Source organism: Balaenoptera musculus, chromosome 9 (genome assembly GCF_009873245.2).
Source record: "Balaenoptera musculus isolate JJ_BM4_2016_0621 chromosome 9, mBalMus1.pri.v3, whole genome shotgun sequence".
Classification (NCBI taxonomy): domain Eukaryota; kingdom Metazoa; phylum Chordata; class Mammalia; order Artiodactyla; family Balaenopteridae; genus Balaenoptera; species Balaenoptera musculus.
The window spans coordinates 77,529,511-77,547,328 of NC_045793.1; the positions used below are offsets into that span (position 1 = coordinate 77,529,511).

Genomic DNA, 17,818 nt, shown 5'->3' on the forward strand with positions numbered 1-17,818 from the left:
TTATACGTTTTTTTAAAAAAAATCTTCCTATTTCTATTTCTCTTCAAATAAAACATGAACAGATACACCTTAGAAACTGTCTAACATACTGAAGAAAGACTTGCAGAAAAATTTCACCTGGCCTTTTTAAAGGTGCTACTTGGAAGGGAATTTTAACTCGTTCTAACTACAGAATGGGCAGTAGTATCTACTCGAGCCACAAGGAGCGAATTGTATATTCACATTTATATCTATCTATCTACACATACTTTGGTGGATATGGAGACTTGTTTGGACTTGTACAGACAGGACCCTGTAAATGTGCAAGTCCTTGGTGAGTCAGCTGATAAGCGTTCCTCTACTCGCCCTTTTGCTGAGGGGCAACAGAAGCGAGGACATTCCTCCAGCAATTCCAACCTGTTTCGTAACTTGTCGAGCAATCTGCGTTCAATCGAGCGGTCCCGAGCGGTCCGGCTGATTGGCTGGGGAGCGGAGCACCGGGGTGTGGTCTGCGCGCTCCCTACGCCAGGGGAAGCCCGGACGCGTTCGAGTAGCGGGTCCTCCAGGCTCGGCGGCGGAAGCTGCTGTCCGCATCCGCCGCGACTTTCCGCTGGAGTCTGAATCTCTTTTTCCAAGATTCACGTTTTAGTGGACGTTCCAAGAGAAAGCCCGAGGTAGGGAAGCGCGAGGCTGGGGACTCGAGGGAGACGGTTCGCGGGAAGGGTGGGCTCTCCAGTTTTCTGAGCTTGGTCCCTGTGGGAAGAGGGCTTCGGAGGAGAGGGAGGGGGGATTCCACTTGGCAAGTCCAAGGGGACCAAGTGAGGTGAGACTTATTCTCAGTCGGGGAGCTCCTGGGTTACCCCAGCCCCTAGTTTTCGGTGCTAGCCACGCGCGTCCTGGAGTGTGCTGCCCTGAGCCCGCAGAGCCAGCGCGGTGTCGGAAGCCGGGCTCTGAGCCCGCGGGCTGGTGGACGGCGAGGGGAACCGGGAGGCAGAGACGCAGTGGAGGCGGGCAAAGTCCGGGCCGCGCCGCACCCCTGCAACTCTGCTCGCGTGCGGAGGCAAGTTTCTGCGGGGACCATCGCGCCTACGAGCGGCTGGAGCATCAGGGCGAGCGCCCCGCCCTTCCGCTCCTCGCGCGGGACTCAAGTTCAGCCTCACCTCCGCCTTCTGCGAATCTTGCGTTTGGCTAATCGGCTGTGGTTTCTCCTCAGGTCGCGATGGATCTTGAAGAAGGCCGCAGTGGAAGAGCAGGGGGGGACAACTTCTTGAAAAGGGACAAGAAAAGGTAGTCTGTTTCATTTTCAGACTTTACGTGGCTTGAGCGATTTGGGAAATTTGTTTCTAGCCTCCAGCTCTGAAATAAATGATCAGCTGATGATGATGATGATGTTTATCTTAAATGCAAGCAGTTGCAGAAGTTGGCTGGCTGAGTTGAGCACAGCATTTGCATGGTGAGCTTCTGCCTCAGCTTTCTGGTCCCATACAGGCCAGTGCTCATTTCCTTTTGGGTGTTTTATAACCTTCTGCTTTACAAGTGATGTTGGTCGCCGACGAGCCTGAATCATGTGCTGCTTGTGTTCTGCTTTGTGGTCCTTTGTTCCTTCTGGTAAAGCAGTCACATAAACATTGCATGTTTGTGGTATGGCAGATGAGACAGAAAGCCACAACTGCATTTAAGCATATTTTTATTTTAAGGCAATGAATAACTGACCCTTGTAGAAGAAATTGTGAGAGGAGTGTACTACCAAAGAAGTTACTAGAATGGTGTGAAATTATCCTGATTATTTATAGAGTTGGTACTGTCACCACATAGGGAAAATAACTGTCTTAAGTGAATTTTGATCACAATGCAGTGTCTGTACATGAAATTTAAACTTTTGCTCAATAAGCTTTTTGTTAGTAATAAATTGTAAAATAAAACAATTTAGTAAATATATTAATATTATTAGAAACCAAGCTTTGCAGTGTAAGAGAAAAGAAATACAAATGTGGTCATTAAATAAGCTTTTTAAAAACAATGTTAAATTTGAATTAGAAACTTCAGTGTGATTTCATGATTTTTTTTTAATAGTTCGGTTTCTGTCCACTGAAAGGGATAGTGGCAAATCGCACACTTAGTGTCAGATCTTGGTTTCTCAATATCGTTCATTACGAAAAGGAATCTGCGCCCCATAGAGAAAGGGCTAATACCAATTGAGCCTGAGCCTGGAGTATCTTTGTGGTACCTGAAAACAGTTAGTGGAGTTCAGGGCAGTTGTCAAAAAGGACCCAGGAGCTGGCTTGAAGGGGCTTCCACTGGCCGAATCTGGGACAGTTTGAGCGTCAAAAAGAATAATGACTGTACTTGATTGTGAAATACTGAATAAATGAATTCTTAATAAAATTCTGAGAGGAGGAGGAAAACTAAGGGTGAGAGAAGTAGAGAGAGAGAGAAAAAAAAACTTCTTTACAGAAAAATGCCAGCTATCATATTGAAACCTGCATTGTTATAATTGATTTGGGCAAGGATTTTTAATGCATCCTAAAGCGCTCAGAGAAATGTTGAATCTAAGAATTATCCACAATTCTTAATTGGAAAAAGGAAAGTGTGGTTTTCCAGTGGAGAGATTTTGCAGTTAGGAACCTTAACCAAATGATCAGACCTGGCCTGGCTCATGGTGGAATAGACTTTAGTGACACGACATCACCAGGGAAGTATGTTTGCAAATCATTCAGTGAATCCAATCAAGCTTCCAGACTAATGCTGTCCAATAGAAATATAATGTGAACCACATTTTTAATTATTAAGTTTCTAATAGCAACATTTAAAAAGTAAAAAGAAACAGGTGAAATTAACTTTGAAAATATATTTTAGGGATCCAAGTATATACAAAATATTATAATTTCTACATGTAATCAGAATTTTTAACAAGAGAGTTTACATTCTCTTTGTCATACTAAGTCCTCAAATCTGGGTATTTCATACTTACTGCACGTCTCAATTTGGACTAAGTTTGAAACAGACATATCCAAGATGTGGGACATTTTATAAGACGTCTGTTTTTGTTATTATGAAAAGTCAATGTTTGGCGGGGGTAGGTGGGGAGGAGGACTTCTAGATTTAAAAGAGAGACTAAAGAGACAAAACCACCAAATGTGATGTGTGAGCCTTTATTACATCAGTTCCAAAAAAGGAAAAACCTATAGAAAACATTCTTGGAAATTTTGAATGTGGATTGGATATTAGCTGATATCAAATTGCTGTTAATTTTATTATATGTGATAATGGTAGGAAAACATGTGAAGTGCCATGATGTTTGCAGCTTACTTTCAAATAGTTCAGCAAAATTTTAACAGTTATAATGTATACTTTGTTATGCAGATAAAGAAAATATGGTCAAAATGTTCACAGTTGTTGAACCTAGGTGAATTTATGGGTAGACTTATTACTGTTCTTTTGATTTTTTTTGTTTATTTGAAAATTTGCGTAATAAAAAATTCCCAAATAAACAAAAAGAAAATAGATTACAAAGAGTGGAAGGTAGATATTTCCCATTTTGTTTTTGACTTTTAAACTTGGTACCTTAAACAACTATGTATTTTTGACACAAACACTTAGGGATATTGGAGTAAGAAGTATTAAGGGTATGTGGAAGGAAATGATAAAGACATTTGACAGGTTGTTGGTTTCCAGAGGTGGAGGAAAGGGGGGCAAAGTGGGTGAAGGGAGTCAAAAGGTACAAATTTCCAGTTATAAAATAAGTCATGGGGATGTAATGTACAGCATGGCAACTATAGTTAATAATACTATATTGCATATTTGAAAGTTGCTAAGAGAGAAAATCTTAAAAGTTCTCATCACAAGGAAAAATATTCTATGACTATGTATGATGACAGATGTTAACTAGACTTACTGTGGTGATCATTTCACAATATATGCAAATATCAAATCATTCTGTTGTACACCTGAAACTAATGCAATGTTGTATGTCAGTTACACCTCCATTTTTGAAAAAGATGTTCAATAAATATTTGTGGGACATTTACTTATATTTATTCTTCAGAAAATAAAATAGAGTCCATATTTTGAAAAACAGAAAAAAGATTAGTTTGAGCCTGCACATACCTTCATTTTATTGTTGATTCTTATCATGGCCTACAGACTTTTTTTTTTCAAACTAGAAATTGTTTTTTTGGTTAAGTAGCTCTTATTAAATTGTGCTCACCATTACTGATTTTAATCTGTTCTTAATAAAACTATATATTTTTATATATATAGTTTATTGAGTTTTGAGCAGTTTTATTGAGATATAATTGACCTACAAAACCATGTAAGTTTAAAGTTTACAGCGTATGGTTTGGCTTATAAATATTGTGAAGTATTACCACAACAAGTTTAGCAAACGTCCATCATCTCATGTAGATAAAAGAAAAAGAAAAATTTCTTCTTATTGTGATGAGAACGTTTAGGATCTACTCTCTTAACTTCTATATATATGTGTGTGTATATATATATATATATATATATCATACAGCAGTGTTAACTGTAATCATCTTCTTGTACATTACATCTCCAGCACTTTTTTATTTTATAACTGGAAGTTTGTACCTTTGGACCAGCTGCCTCTCATCCCCTCTCCCCCCTCTAATAACCACAAATCTTATTTCTTTTTCTGTGAGTTTTTTTTTAAACTATATTTGAAATTATAAAGAAGCACGTGGCTTTGCTAATAGGTATAATGCTTGGGTAGTAGTACCACTTGGCTTATTTGTATTTGTTAAGATTCTTTATTAAAATGAGGCTTGATAAGCAACTTTTGCTGTTTGTCAGCACTGTGTTTGAGCGGATGGGGATAAATGAGTCTTCTAGGAGGGGTGAGAGTCAGTTTATATGTGCATTTCCTTGCAAGGCAGTGTCTCAGAATTCTGAGGTTGCACCAGATAGCCTGGTGTTTGGGAGTTAGACTTTTCAGTTTCAATCTTGGCTTTGTTCTAGCTGTGTGACCTTGGACAAATTAGTTAACTCTTCTCACCTGCAGTTCTCTTGTCTTTAAAGGAAGGACAAAAATGTGCCTGCCTCACAGAGATTAAGATTAAATGAGGTCCTGTATGGGAAGTGTTTACTTAGCCAGTGTCTGGAACATTATAAATCTTCAGAGTAGCTGCAGTTTTAGAGAACGAAAAAATAAATAAAAAGCTTAGAGCTAAAACTCAATTATGTATGGCTATTTTTTTCCTTTCATCCTGATTCCAGGGATACTGAAACCAAGCCTTAACTGGGAATAGGGTGGAACCAAATCTGAAGAGTTATGTTTGTGTATTTTGTGTGTTTTTATGTCCCTCGAACATTACTCCAAAGCCAAATATGGGGTAGACGCTGGATTTTTTTTTTTTTTTCTTTAGAAGTTGCTTCAACTCTTTGACTTTGCTTAGCGTAAAGAACAAAGACAAAAATGAATTTACTTTTTGAACTTGAAAAGCTGTGTAAAAATAATGTAATTCTTCCCTGAAGTAGTCTTTCTTTTATAAATATGAAAATGTAGATGCGGAGGCTAGTTTTGGTTGGTTTGCTTTCATATGCTAGGTGGCAGTTACATAGAATAGAAAACTAGTTACAGAGTTTTGAATCTGCGCTCAAAATACTTGACCTTCCTATCTCTGCCTGAGGACTGCTTTCTTGCAGTTTACAAACCATCTTTTTTGATGGTAGTTTTTCTAGGTTGCATTTATTGCTTTAATGGTCCATTTAGGGCTCCAGACATCTTTTCAGAATTAGATTTACTCAAGGAAAGTGATTTAATTACCTTTCTCAGGGTAATTTATGCCCTGCATCTGTTTGCCACTACTCTCCACTAGGTAAAGGGAATGATTAAGGATAATATCTAGGTAGATAGATAGACTAGCTGTCTGCTGCTAGAATTACTCAGATGATAATTAAGGGGATTAAGTCTGGAGAGCATGAATGATTTTCTAATTAGAAGAAAAACAGGAAGCTCTCTTTTTTTAGTATTATTTTTTCTAATGCAAAAGTCTTGTGTCTCTGTGTATTCACCATAGAAAATTAGGAAATATCAAAGGCACAAGGAAGAAAATATTTTGGTAGAAATCTCAACACCCAGTGATAACCACATGTATAGATTTCTAAGGTATATGTAAACATACTTAAACTTCATAAATGGGATCATATTATAACCTGTTTTTTTAATAACATTGTAGACATGTTTCTTTGTCCTATTTGTTATTAAATATAAGCTCTATGTTAATTGGGTAATTAAAGATTTATGTAGTTTTTAAAGTTTTATGTAATTCTATTGCTAGGTTTTTCAGTAAAAAAGATGAGAAGAAAGAAAAGAAACCAACTGTCAGTACTTTTGCAGTGGTGAGTTTGAATGTATTCACTATTCATAGTGCTTTGGAAATTTGACTTCTCCTGATCTAGATAAGAGCTATTTCATCTGGTATAATACTTTCTTGGAGAGAAATTTGTTTGTATTTGTTAATGGAGAGGTAAAATGAATTCGTTTAATTTAGTTTGTTTTCAGGGGAATGCCAATCATAACTTGCTGTGTACAATGAGTCTCCAGACTCACCCTTCCTAGCCTGGATTTCAGTATTCTCCTAGTTAGTTATGTCGCCAGTGATATGTTACCTATGCAAGCACTTCTCCCAGTGATGGTCTCAGCCATCTAGATAGAGGAAACCAGCCATGTGGAGCGTGGATCAAAGAAAAAACGGGGTACCCTGTCGACAAGGGCTCTAATCCTGGCGGGTTTGAGGTCAAAGTCCCAGACACTCATATGATAGAAGTTAGCAGTGGATTATTTATTAGTATGACTTAGTACATATCATTATTCTTCTGTGCTGAATAATTGAAAATCTGGAATTTGAAAACCTTAATATAATTAATTCTTTATCTTATTTTCTGGTTTCATGGAATATAATTAATTCTTTATCTTATTTTCTGGTTTCACGTAGCTGCTTAGAAGCTTTTCTTTAATCAGATTTGGATTAAGACAGGTTGGCTGATGGTCTTTCTCTACCTGGATCCTTTTTTTTTTTTTTTCCCTGAGAATACAGATTTAGGTGAACTGTGCAAGTAGAACCTGGAAGACTACTGAACCAATTAAGTCTTGGAGTGCACACTTTATAATTCAGGCATAACACACCAAACAATTCTAAAATGTGTGTGTGTGTGTGGTGTTAGGGGGGATAGTCCATCTTGTAAAATGAATATTAGTAAATTGAACAAAAAAAAGCTTATAGGCAGGAAAAAAGAGTTGCCTTTTACACTGAGCACCCTGAACTTCATCTGCCTGCGCTGCAATTGCTCTTGCTAAAGTTCCACCTTTGAGTCTGTTTCCACTCTCTTTGGAATTTTGGGGAAATGAGGCTATGCACTTGGGTCCTTCTCAGAAAGACTACTTGAATAATCAAGTGACAGTTTTTATTTGTTTTAGATTTCATTCTTATACTAAAAGAAGCTTTGATGTTAAAATAGGGTTTATTGCCAAGTTCTATTAATTTCCGTTCTATCACTTGGAGACCAAAATATTTCTTTTGTAATTTTGTTTTATAAGTAACTTAAAAAATCAGTCTTCTGTTTTAGAAAATTTAACAGACCTTATATGTAGAAGTAATACTATCAATACAATTGAGCCCACGAAAGAGTAAACATCTGGAGTTTGAAGGCTAATAATTATAACATAAATACAGCTCTTTATGCCATGTGTTGCACTAAGTACTTCCTATATGAACGCATTTAATCTTTACAACTCCCTTGAAGATAGATACTATTTTTATTCCAATTTTACAGATAAAGAAAGTGAGGTGAGTCTTACTAACTTGCCCAAGAATCCTCAGCAGGGCCAAGATTCAGACCTAGGAAATTCATGTTGTAAATCTCAGTGCTCAGGATGGCATAGAAGGAATATATTCTAAGCCTTTTGAGGAAAAGCTATACTATTGAAGTGGCTTTTTCTCATGCCTTTTTCTTGAAGAGCTGACATAGTTAACTGTGAACTTGTGTATAAAACCCATATAGACAGGGACATATTAAGAACATTTAACAGTAAAATGCTGATGCTATTGGCATTGCTGATTAATAAAAATTTCCAGCTAAGACAAAAACTGATATGTGTTGGGGCTTTCCAAGAACCCCAGGTTTGATGATTCACTTGGAGGACTCACAGGACTCAGCATATTGCCATACTCGTGGCTAAGATTTACAGCAAAATCAGCAATGGGCATAGGAAAGAGGGAGAGGTCCAAGAGAAGCCCCCAATGTCTTATCCCAGTGGAGTCAACTTTATTCCCCCAGCAATGAGTTGTGACAACACGTGTGAAATGCTGTCTGTCAGGGAAGCTCATTAGAGACTCAGTGCCCAAGGGTTTTTGACTGGGGGCTGATCATGTAGACGCAGCGTGTACCAAAATTCCAGACTCACAGAACGAAGGCAGACCTTCAGCATAAAGCACATTGTTTGTACAAATAGTTTGGCCACTTTTATCAGTTAGGGTTATGGTTACTCTCCCCAAAATCCAAATTCTAGATGCCAGCCAAGGGCTAACCTTGAATGCAGTCTCAGGCTTGCAACGTTCACTGTTTTCTGTACACCATCCCTGTTAACTTTTTTCTACTAGAAGACTTTTTGGCAGTCTTGAGAAAAATGATGAAAAAGAGGTAAGGAATAGATTCAAATTTTTCTGCTGGCCTTTATTTTATTTCTGTCAGGCTTTGTTTCAACATTTACAGAAACACAAAAGTTGGATAAAATCTAAAACAAGTGAGGAAATGGGACAACTGGAAATTAGGGCGGAAAAAATACAAGTTGGGCTACACTTCTTACACAAAGCACTCCTTAAGGATCAAACACTCTTGCTGCAGATTCAACTCTGATCTTTCTACTTTATGTATCTTATTGAAACATTAATTTTTTTTCTAAATAGAGAATAGGTGGCAATGTTAAGTGCTTCCTCTGTGCCAGGCATCTGTTAAGCACCCATGTGTATTATTTAACTTCATCCTCACAGTGACCCTGTGATGTAGGAACTTGTGTTATTCTTATGGTCCAGATGATGAAACAGACTCAAGAGAGGTTTAAGCGATGTATTCAGTCACACAGTCACATAGCTAGTAAGGGGAAAGGCCCAGAATTTTGCCAAGATCTGCTTACGCTACATCCAGAGCTTTTAACAACTTTAATCATTTATGATAGTATGTGGTTGGTTAAAATTTTATTTGCCTGGGATTGAAGGGTTCTTTGTTGATGCTGTTATCTTCTGGCCACTTGGTCATTCTTCACTGGAGACTTTACCACCTTGCTCAGTGTCTCCCTCTCTACCCCTGGTACTCCTACTATCTTGGGTGAGTTTTATGGTGTTATAAGGATAACCGCTCTTTGACCTTCACAGCGGCAGTAATTTTTCCCTCCCCTTTATTCCAGCCACCCACTCACATCCTGGATTTTGCTGTTACTTGAAACTGTTCTACCTCCAAAGTGCCATTCTGAAGCAGCCAGATTGAATTAGCCAGCCATCTCATCTCTCTTGAGTATGCTGTTTTCCTTGGATCTTGAGTCCACTGACCTATCAGTTTCCCATCAGCCCCTTCCTGTTTCCATTCCCTTTCTTATCAGTTTAGAGCAATGGTCATCACTTTAGTGATACTCTTGCCCGAACTATAAACTTCCTTTCACCTGTCACTTGTCATGCCCAGCCCAGGCATAATCAGCCATCTGCTTTCTTGGTGCCTGAACCCTGACAGCTGATTGGTGCTGGAGAAAAATTTCGCAATAGGCTGTATCCCACACAGAAATCCTATTCCTCGTCTTCTCGCTGAGTATGTTAAACCTCTACTCAAATTTCCCACTTCTCCCCACCTAACCCCAACTCTTGGTGGATGACCTCTTTTTTTTATTTCACAAACCAATTGGAAGCCACCTGACAGAAGTTCCTCGGGTCTTCTCTCCCAGTCTGACGAACATACCTGTACCTGGATCAGTTGCTTCTTCCTTCCCTCCTATTATAACAGGAAACATTTGGTTCTTAAATCTAATCACCCACTTGTACACCGTACTTTGGCTCCTATATCCTCTGCCTTCTCAAGGACCTTACGTTATTATTATTATTATCCTTTCTCTTCTGTATCCTCAATCTCTCCCTCTCATCTGGGTCTTTCCAATTGGTATTTACATGTCACCTGTCTTTCATGTCACTCATGTCCTCCTTAAAGCCATCTCCTCTAGCTTGCTTCACAAATAGGAGCTGCCTTTGCTCTCTGTTTCACCTCCAAATCACTTCTTAACATATTATAATTTGGCTTCTATCTCCAACACTCACCAAATTCAGTGGACAGTCTATCCTGACCTTTAAGTAGCACCTGACACTGTGCACCGTATTCATTCCTCTTGTTTGCATCTGTGATGCCACAGTCTGCTCATTTTCCTCCCAGTTCTTTGGTTCTTTTCTTGTGTCATCTTTGCCTGTGAACTTAGAGTTCTCAACCCCTAATCCCAGGGGCCAGTGATAGTGTTGGCAGTTCTCTAGTTTCACATGACCATTTCCAAATCGTTTTCATGCAAAACTCCATCCCTGTTTGAGTTTGGTTCTGGACAATTATAATACCTTCTATCCATTTTCAGTGATACCCTCTACTAATTTCTAGTTACTTTTGCTCCTCCATTGAGGACCTTGTCGTTTGATTGCTTCTACTTCGTTCACCTATGCTCTCATCATTCTTCTGTTTTGGTAACCTTATTAATGCCTCCTAAGCTCCACATTCTTTGACCTCTTCAGTTCCAACAACCTTCATCCCTGCCTTCCTTTAGTATGTTACACTGTGGACAAAGACCTTTGGTTTATCATCTGGGTGGACTCCCACCTCTAATGCTGTAAACTCAAATGGATGTCTTCTTCTACCCCTGCTTATGATCCTTCTTGCTTGGCCATTGTTCCTTATTATCCATTTTTTGACATTGTGTATTCATTTTCTATTGCTGTCGGAACAAAATACCGCTAACTTAGCGGCTTAAAACAACACAAATGTATTGTCTTATAGTTCTGGGGCCCAAAGTCTCACTGGGCTAAAGTCAAGGTGCCAGCAGGGCTGGATTCTTCTGGAGGCTCTAAGAGAGAATCTGTTTCCTTCCTGGTTCAGCTTCTACAGGCTTCCTGCCTTCTTGGACTTGTGGCCCTTTCCTTACTTCACTCCACCCTCTTACTTAGCGTTCCTCCTCCTACTGACTCTGATCTCCCTGGCTCCCTCTTATAAGGACGCTTATGATGACATTGGGCCCACTTGGGTAATCCAGGATAGTTTGCTCATCTCAATATCCTTAATGTCTGCAGAGTCATTTTTACCACGTGAGGACACATATTCACAGGTCCCTGGGATTAGGACGTGCACATGCTTGGAAGCCAGAGCATTTTTCTGCCCTCCTACACCTGGTCAAGACTTGACTCTCTCAACCACTCTCTTACCTCCTAGTGCCCCTCCTCCATGTTAGCGCTTCTAAAACTTATTCTACCCACAGTAGCCACATCAGATCACCTCCGTTCCATCCTTCAAACCCTCGAATGCCTTTCCTTTACACTTAGATGGGAAGTTGACAGTAAAACCAAACTTCCTCCTCTGGCTGAAGTTTGACCTCTGTCTCTGTAATCTGTTATCTGACCTCTGTCTCATCTCTGATTTCACGGCAGGCAGATCTCCTTCACCCTCTTCTTGCCACAGTGGTAATTATGTTTGGTCCTTGAAACACACTGAGCTTGTATTCACCCCAGGACCTTTGCATTTGTTCTTTCTGCCTGGAACCTCTGTCCCCAGATAGTCACATGACTTTTTCCTTCCTGTCACTGAGGACTCAGCTCAGATGTTGCCTTTTCATAGAGACTTTCCCCACCCAGCCCATCCGAACCCGCTGGCGCTCCCTGTCACTGTGGCACATCATCCTGTGTGATATTTCTTCTGAATACTTAACCACTGTCTGATTTCTTGTTTATGTTTGTCTTCTTTCTGAATCTAAGCTCCATGAGGGCAGGTGGTTTTGTGTGATTTCTTCCTTGCTGTGCTCCAAGTGCCTAGAACAGTGCCTGGAACTTTACTAGGTACTTAGATACTGAATGACTGTCGAATGCGTCTATTCCCTCTTGTACTATTTGCATACTAGTAAAATGTAATGTAAGTTTTATGAGGACAGGTAGCTTGTCTTACTCAAGCTACCTGTCCTCGTAAAGCTTGTCTTAGCTTGTCTTACTTGTTGCCAGTACCTAGAACGGAGCTTGATCCCTGTTTGGTGCTTAATAAATATGTTTTGAATGTTGAGTGAATGAATGAATGAATTCACTGACTTCTGCCTCCTCCCAGGCACCATGGTAAGATCATGTTTGCCCTCTTGCCTGCTAAATATTACCTAAACCACTCCCCTGCCAGGACCTTCTGCTTCTTTGCCCTGGGAAGTCCATCCCTTGGCTTTCACTGCTGAGCATTCTTCCTCCTGTATGGTTCTGGTTCACCCCCTCTCTTCCCTGTCAACATCTGACCAAACATTTTCCATTTCCTTGTATTTAAAGGGGCTCTGATTATAATGAAACTCCTGTTCTACATTTCACCTGATGTGTTACAACATTTTTTTGTCTACCTGCTCCCTCACTGTAAGCTCCTGAAAAGTTTTATTAACTTTTACGTTTCTAAAACCGATAACAGTACCTGCTTGTGTTGTATATTATTATATCCTATGCCTAATAAAGTTTCTTTCATTAAGTATCGTTTTTAGCCTCATTACAGCTATGTGAAGCTTTCTGTGTATATGAGTATTTTCCTTATTTTATAAATGTAGAAACTGAAGCTCAAGGTTATTAAGAGATTTTTTTTTTCCCCAGAGTCTCCTTCCTAGTGTATAACAGAGGTGGGACATTGCACTGAGGCTTTTGTCCTACTCAGCATTATGTTACCACTTTCCTCAAATCTTCTTGCCACTTTCCCTCCAGAAATCAGTCTTGCCTCACCTCACAAATAAATATGAGGTTTGAACTCTCTCAACTTTGTCCTCGTTCTCAGATACTTGTTTGTATCTGTGCTCACTTTTAGCTCATTTCTTCTAGCCTGAGATAAAGAGACATACCTTTGCCTGTTGGAGAACCATCCTGCTTTTACAAAGTTTTATTTTGATTTTTCAAACATATAGAAAGGTGCAATAGTAAAATTCATACTCATGTAACCATTATCTATAACTGATAATGGTTAACATTTTGCCACACATTTCACCTGGAATTAGAGATTTCATGATGTTTTGTAAGTAACTACCTCTGTTTACATCTCTTAAAAATTTTCCTACCAAACATTTTCCTCTAAAACATAGTACAATGATCATATTTAACAAAATGAACAGTAATTCCGTAATACTATCTAATAGTCAGTTATATTCACATTTTTCCAGTTAGCTCCCCCAAATGTCTCTTGCAGTTGATTTGTTCAAAACAGGATCCAGTCAGTGATGATATTTGAATACTGTGTCTCCTGAGTCTAGAACACTTCTCCTTTTTTTTTTTTTTTTTTTTTTTGGGCTGCACTGCACTGCTTGTGGAATTTTAGTTCCCCGACCAGGGATCTAATCTGGGCCCTTGGCATTGAGAGCGTGGAGTCCTAACCACTGGACTGCCAGGGAATTCCAAATTTTTCTTCTCTTTTTAAATGACATTGACCTGTGAAACGAGGTACCAATTGTCCTATAGAATGCTTCACTTTCTGGATGATTTTTATTACTTCCTTATGGTGTCATTTAACTTGTTATTCCATGCCTTGCATTTCTTATATGCTAAAAGTTAAGTCTCAAGGTTTTAATACACTCATGTTAAGTATTTTTGGTAAGAAATTGTATAGGGGATGCTGTGTTCTTCATGTCTCATCACACCTGGAAACATCAAATGTCAGGGTATTCTACTTTTCTATGATACCAAGTTTGATCACTTGGTGAAGGTGATGACAGATTGGATCCTTCGACTGTAGAAGGATCTCTACCCCTTTGCAACTATGTGGGGTCTTGGGGCATCAGGGGATATCTTGTTTCTCCTAATAGTTGTCGTGCCCATTGATGATCCCTCACCCCAGGTTCTCGAAATAATTACTTCTCTTATTTCCTAAGACGTTGCTCTATCTCAGTTTTCTTCCTGTGTTTTCACCAATGGTCTCTGTGACTGATTTACCTATAAATGTGTATATGATTTCACGAAATAGTTTTCCCTTGACATATCCCCCTCTAGTAACCATTCTCTCTCTTGTTTTTGTCCCAAGATCATGAAAAGGACAGTCAGCATGCTATCTACTTTACTTCGTCTCCAAATTATTCTTAATCCCACTCATTATTTCTTGCTAGATGATCTTGTCCACGCCCATGACTTCTGCTACATACGCTAGTGTCACAAAAGTACTCTTCAAACTGAATTTTCTACATGTATTCCCTGGATGGGCATGAAACAGGACCAAATGAGATTTCTCTGCCCCTTCTCTGTCCCCTTCCCCCCATATCTTTGCCTGTTCTGGTTTGCCCTGTCTCAGTGAAGGGTACTTCTTGGTCAGTTAGCTTCTTCCTGCTGCTTCTATACCTCACACCCCAAGCTTGGGAGACCCCAGTCTTCTCTGGGCACACTGTGATCGTTCCTGCCTCAACTTACTGTCCTTTCTGGTTGGAATGCCTTCCTCCTTGCTTTTAAGCCCTTGCTAAACTGTTAAAGCTGGGAGGAAGCATCACCTTCTCTATGAAGCTTTTCCACAAAGGAGGGAGTGACCCATTCGCTCAATTTTGTATCTGCTGTACTCTGTATACCATGCTGTCCAGGCATGCAGAATATATATTGAAGATACTTTTTTTGCTTTGCCTTCATCCTTTAAACACCCTGGAAGTGGGAGTTGTAACTTTGGTATTTATTTCTGGCTTTTTTCAGTCATTGAGTAGGCATTTAGTAAATGTTCATATTCATGGCCTGCTTGCTTTTATTATAATAGCCAGTGTTAGTTTTCGAGGTAAAATGTCCCGTGGGGTTGGTGATGAGGGAAATCCTTGTATATCAACCATCTTCTCTTCCTCTACTGAGGAATTTGATACCTTGTCCATTTTATAGTCTCTGATAGAAGATACTAGATACTAAATGGTATCTGCTCATCTCTAACTACTTTTTTTTTTTTTTTTCCCTTAGGTGGATGAATGCTTAGTTAAGACAAAGTAAATAGTGGCAAAATTTAGCCTGTGTTTCAGTGAAATACGAAAAAAAGGCAAAACATATTCTCCCTTAAAGGTTTTAATTTGTAAATAGGATGTTTTTAGATTATGGAAAACACATCATTAATTTAAGCTCATTTGATTACAAATCCTTCTTTCCTTCCTCCCTTCCTCCCCCCCTCCCTTCCTCCCTTCCTTTCCTCCCGTCTTTCTTTCAATTTGCCTGCAATTAAAGAGATTATGCACATCTGTACTGGTCTCTGGGAAGCATGCATCTAACTCTTTCCTTTTCCTTCTTACTATGGAGACCTAATTAAATTAACATCATTTCACATTTGTGCTAATGCTGTTAGGCAGCAGATCTTTGACCCAAGCCACTTTTTTAAAGCCACAACACATGTTTCCTCAATGGTGATTTTTCTTGGTTGAAAAATCTTGAGCTGAAAAGTCGCTTCCATTCTTGGAAATCAGAGTCACAAATACTATCTTTCTGTTATTGTGCTATTATAGATTTTGTAATTTCCCAGAATGTCCTATGCTTCTCATCAAACCCGCATATGTAAGAGAAGAAGGCAGATGAAATCAGGCATGTTCAAGGTGGTATGGCTGTAAATTGGTGCGGCCACTATGGAAAACAGTATGGAGGTTCCTCAAAAAACTAAAAATAGAACTACTATATGATTCAGTAATTCCACTTTTGGGTATAGATCCAAAGAAAACAAAAACACTAATTTGAAAAGATGTATGCATCCCAGTATTCTTAATAACATTATTTACAATTGCCAAGATATGGAAGCAAAACTAAGTGTCCGTCAACAGATGGATGGATAAAGATGTGGTATACACACACACACACACACACACACACAGTGGAATACTACTCAGTCATAAAAAGAATGAAGTTCTGCCATTTGCAACAACATGGATGGATCTAGAGTGTATTATGCTTAGTGAAATAAGTCAGTCCTGAGAAAGACAGATACTGGATGTTATCACTTACATGTGGACTCTAAAAAATACAACAAATAAATATAACAAACCAGAAACAGACTCACAGATATAGAGATCAAACTGGTGTTATCAGTGGGGAGAGAGAAGGTAGGAGGGACAAGATAGGGGTAGGGATTAAAGGGGTACAAACTACTGTGTATAAAATAAATAAGCTACAAGGGTATATTGTATAACACAGGGAATATAGCCAATATTTTATAATAACTTTAAATAGAGTATAATCCATAAAATTGTTGAATCACTGTTGTACACCTGAAACTAATATATTGTAAATCAACTAAACTTCAATTTAAAAGAAGAAGACAGGGCTTCCCTGGTGGCGCAGTGGTTGAGAATCTGCCTGCCAATGCAAGGGACACGGGTTCGAGCCCTGGTCTGGGAAGATCCCACATGCCACGGAGCAACTGAGCCCGTGAGCCACAACTACTGAGCCTGCGCGTCTGGAGCCTATGCTCCGCAACAAGAGAGGCCATGCTAGTGAGAGGCCCGCGCACCACGATGAAGAATGGCCCCCGCTCGCCGCAACTAGAGAAAGCCCTCGCACAGAAACGAAGACCCAACACAGCCAAAAATAAATAAATAAAATTAAAAAAAATAAAATAAAATAAAAAAAGAAGACAGAGTGAGTCCAATATAAAGAAGCAGGTCAGAACTCAAAAAAAGAAACAAATGCCTATTTCTTTTCTTTTTTTTAATTACCTCAATACATTTATTTTTATTTATTTATCCATTTATTTATTTATTTATTTTTGGCTGCATTGGGTCTTCATTGCTGTACGTGGGCTTTTCTCTAGTTGCGGCGAGTGGGGGCTACTCTTTGTTGCGGTGCGCAGGCTTCTCATTGCAGTGGCTTCTCTTGTTGCGGAGCATGGGCTCTAGGCGTGTGGGCTTCAGTAGTTGTGGCACGCAGGCTCAGTAGTTGTGGCGCACGGGCTTAGTCGCTCCGTGGCATGTGGGATCTTCCTGGACCAGGGCTTGAACCCGTGTCCCCTGCATTGGCAGGCGGATTCTTAACCACTGTGCCACCAGGGAAGTCCCAAATGCCTATTTCTAATTAGGTTATCAGACCAAGGTGGTCGCAGTAGTAGTCTGAGAACTGTTTAGATTTCAGATATATTTGGAAAGTAGAGCTAACCATCCATGAAATTGTGCTAATTGTTCCTCTTCTCTGTATTTTCTCATTTTTTAGTTGCGCTATTCGAATTGGCTTGATAAGTTGTATATGGTGTTGGGGACTATGGCCGCCATCATCCACGGAGCTGGACTCCCCCTCATGATGCTGGTTTTTGGAGACATGACGGATAGCTTTGCAAATGCAGGAAATTTAGGAAACCTAAATACTTCAAAAGTAACTGCTGGAAGTAAGTATTGTTTGCTGTACTGATTTTGTTGGAATCTTTGCAGAAAAATCATTCGCTCAGAATGAAGTTTGTGGAGCTCTTACTAAATATGCACTAGTGTGTTTAGTGCTGTGGAGGGATCTGAACTATAGTTCATATTTGTAATGAATCCCAGAAGATAATATTCACAAGCATTAGAGTATACAGTGGAAGTGCTGATAGAGATATATAGAAAAAGAGAGAGCTCTGTGAAGTCAGAAATATCCCAGGCAGTTTCAGGAGGAGGTATAGG

General features: G+C 39.4%; 1 protein-coding gene across 2 annotated transcripts in view; it reads left to right on the plus strand.

The window, feature by feature from the left end:
• The first annotated feature begins 324 nt into the window (after window positions 1-324).
• Window positions 325-17,818, plus strand: part of ABCB1 (ATP binding cassette subfamily B member 1) — a 106,992-nt gene continuing 89,498 nt past the window's right edge. Inside the window, exons 1-4 of one of the 2 annotated variants that reach the window (XM_036863678.1) lie at window positions 325-653; window positions 1,193-1,266; window positions 6,279-6,339; window positions 17,376-17,547. In XM_036863678.1, coding sequence (XP_036719573.1) covers window positions 1,199-1,266; window positions 6,279-6,339; window positions 17,376-17,547 — 301 coding nt within the window. In that variant the 5' untranslated portion in view covers window positions 325-653; window positions 1,193-1,198. The remainder of the gene's footprint in view (window positions 654-1,192; window positions 1,267-6,278; window positions 6,340-17,375; window positions 17,548-17,818) is intronic. The other variant, XM_036863679.1, reaches the window with a different exon arrangement.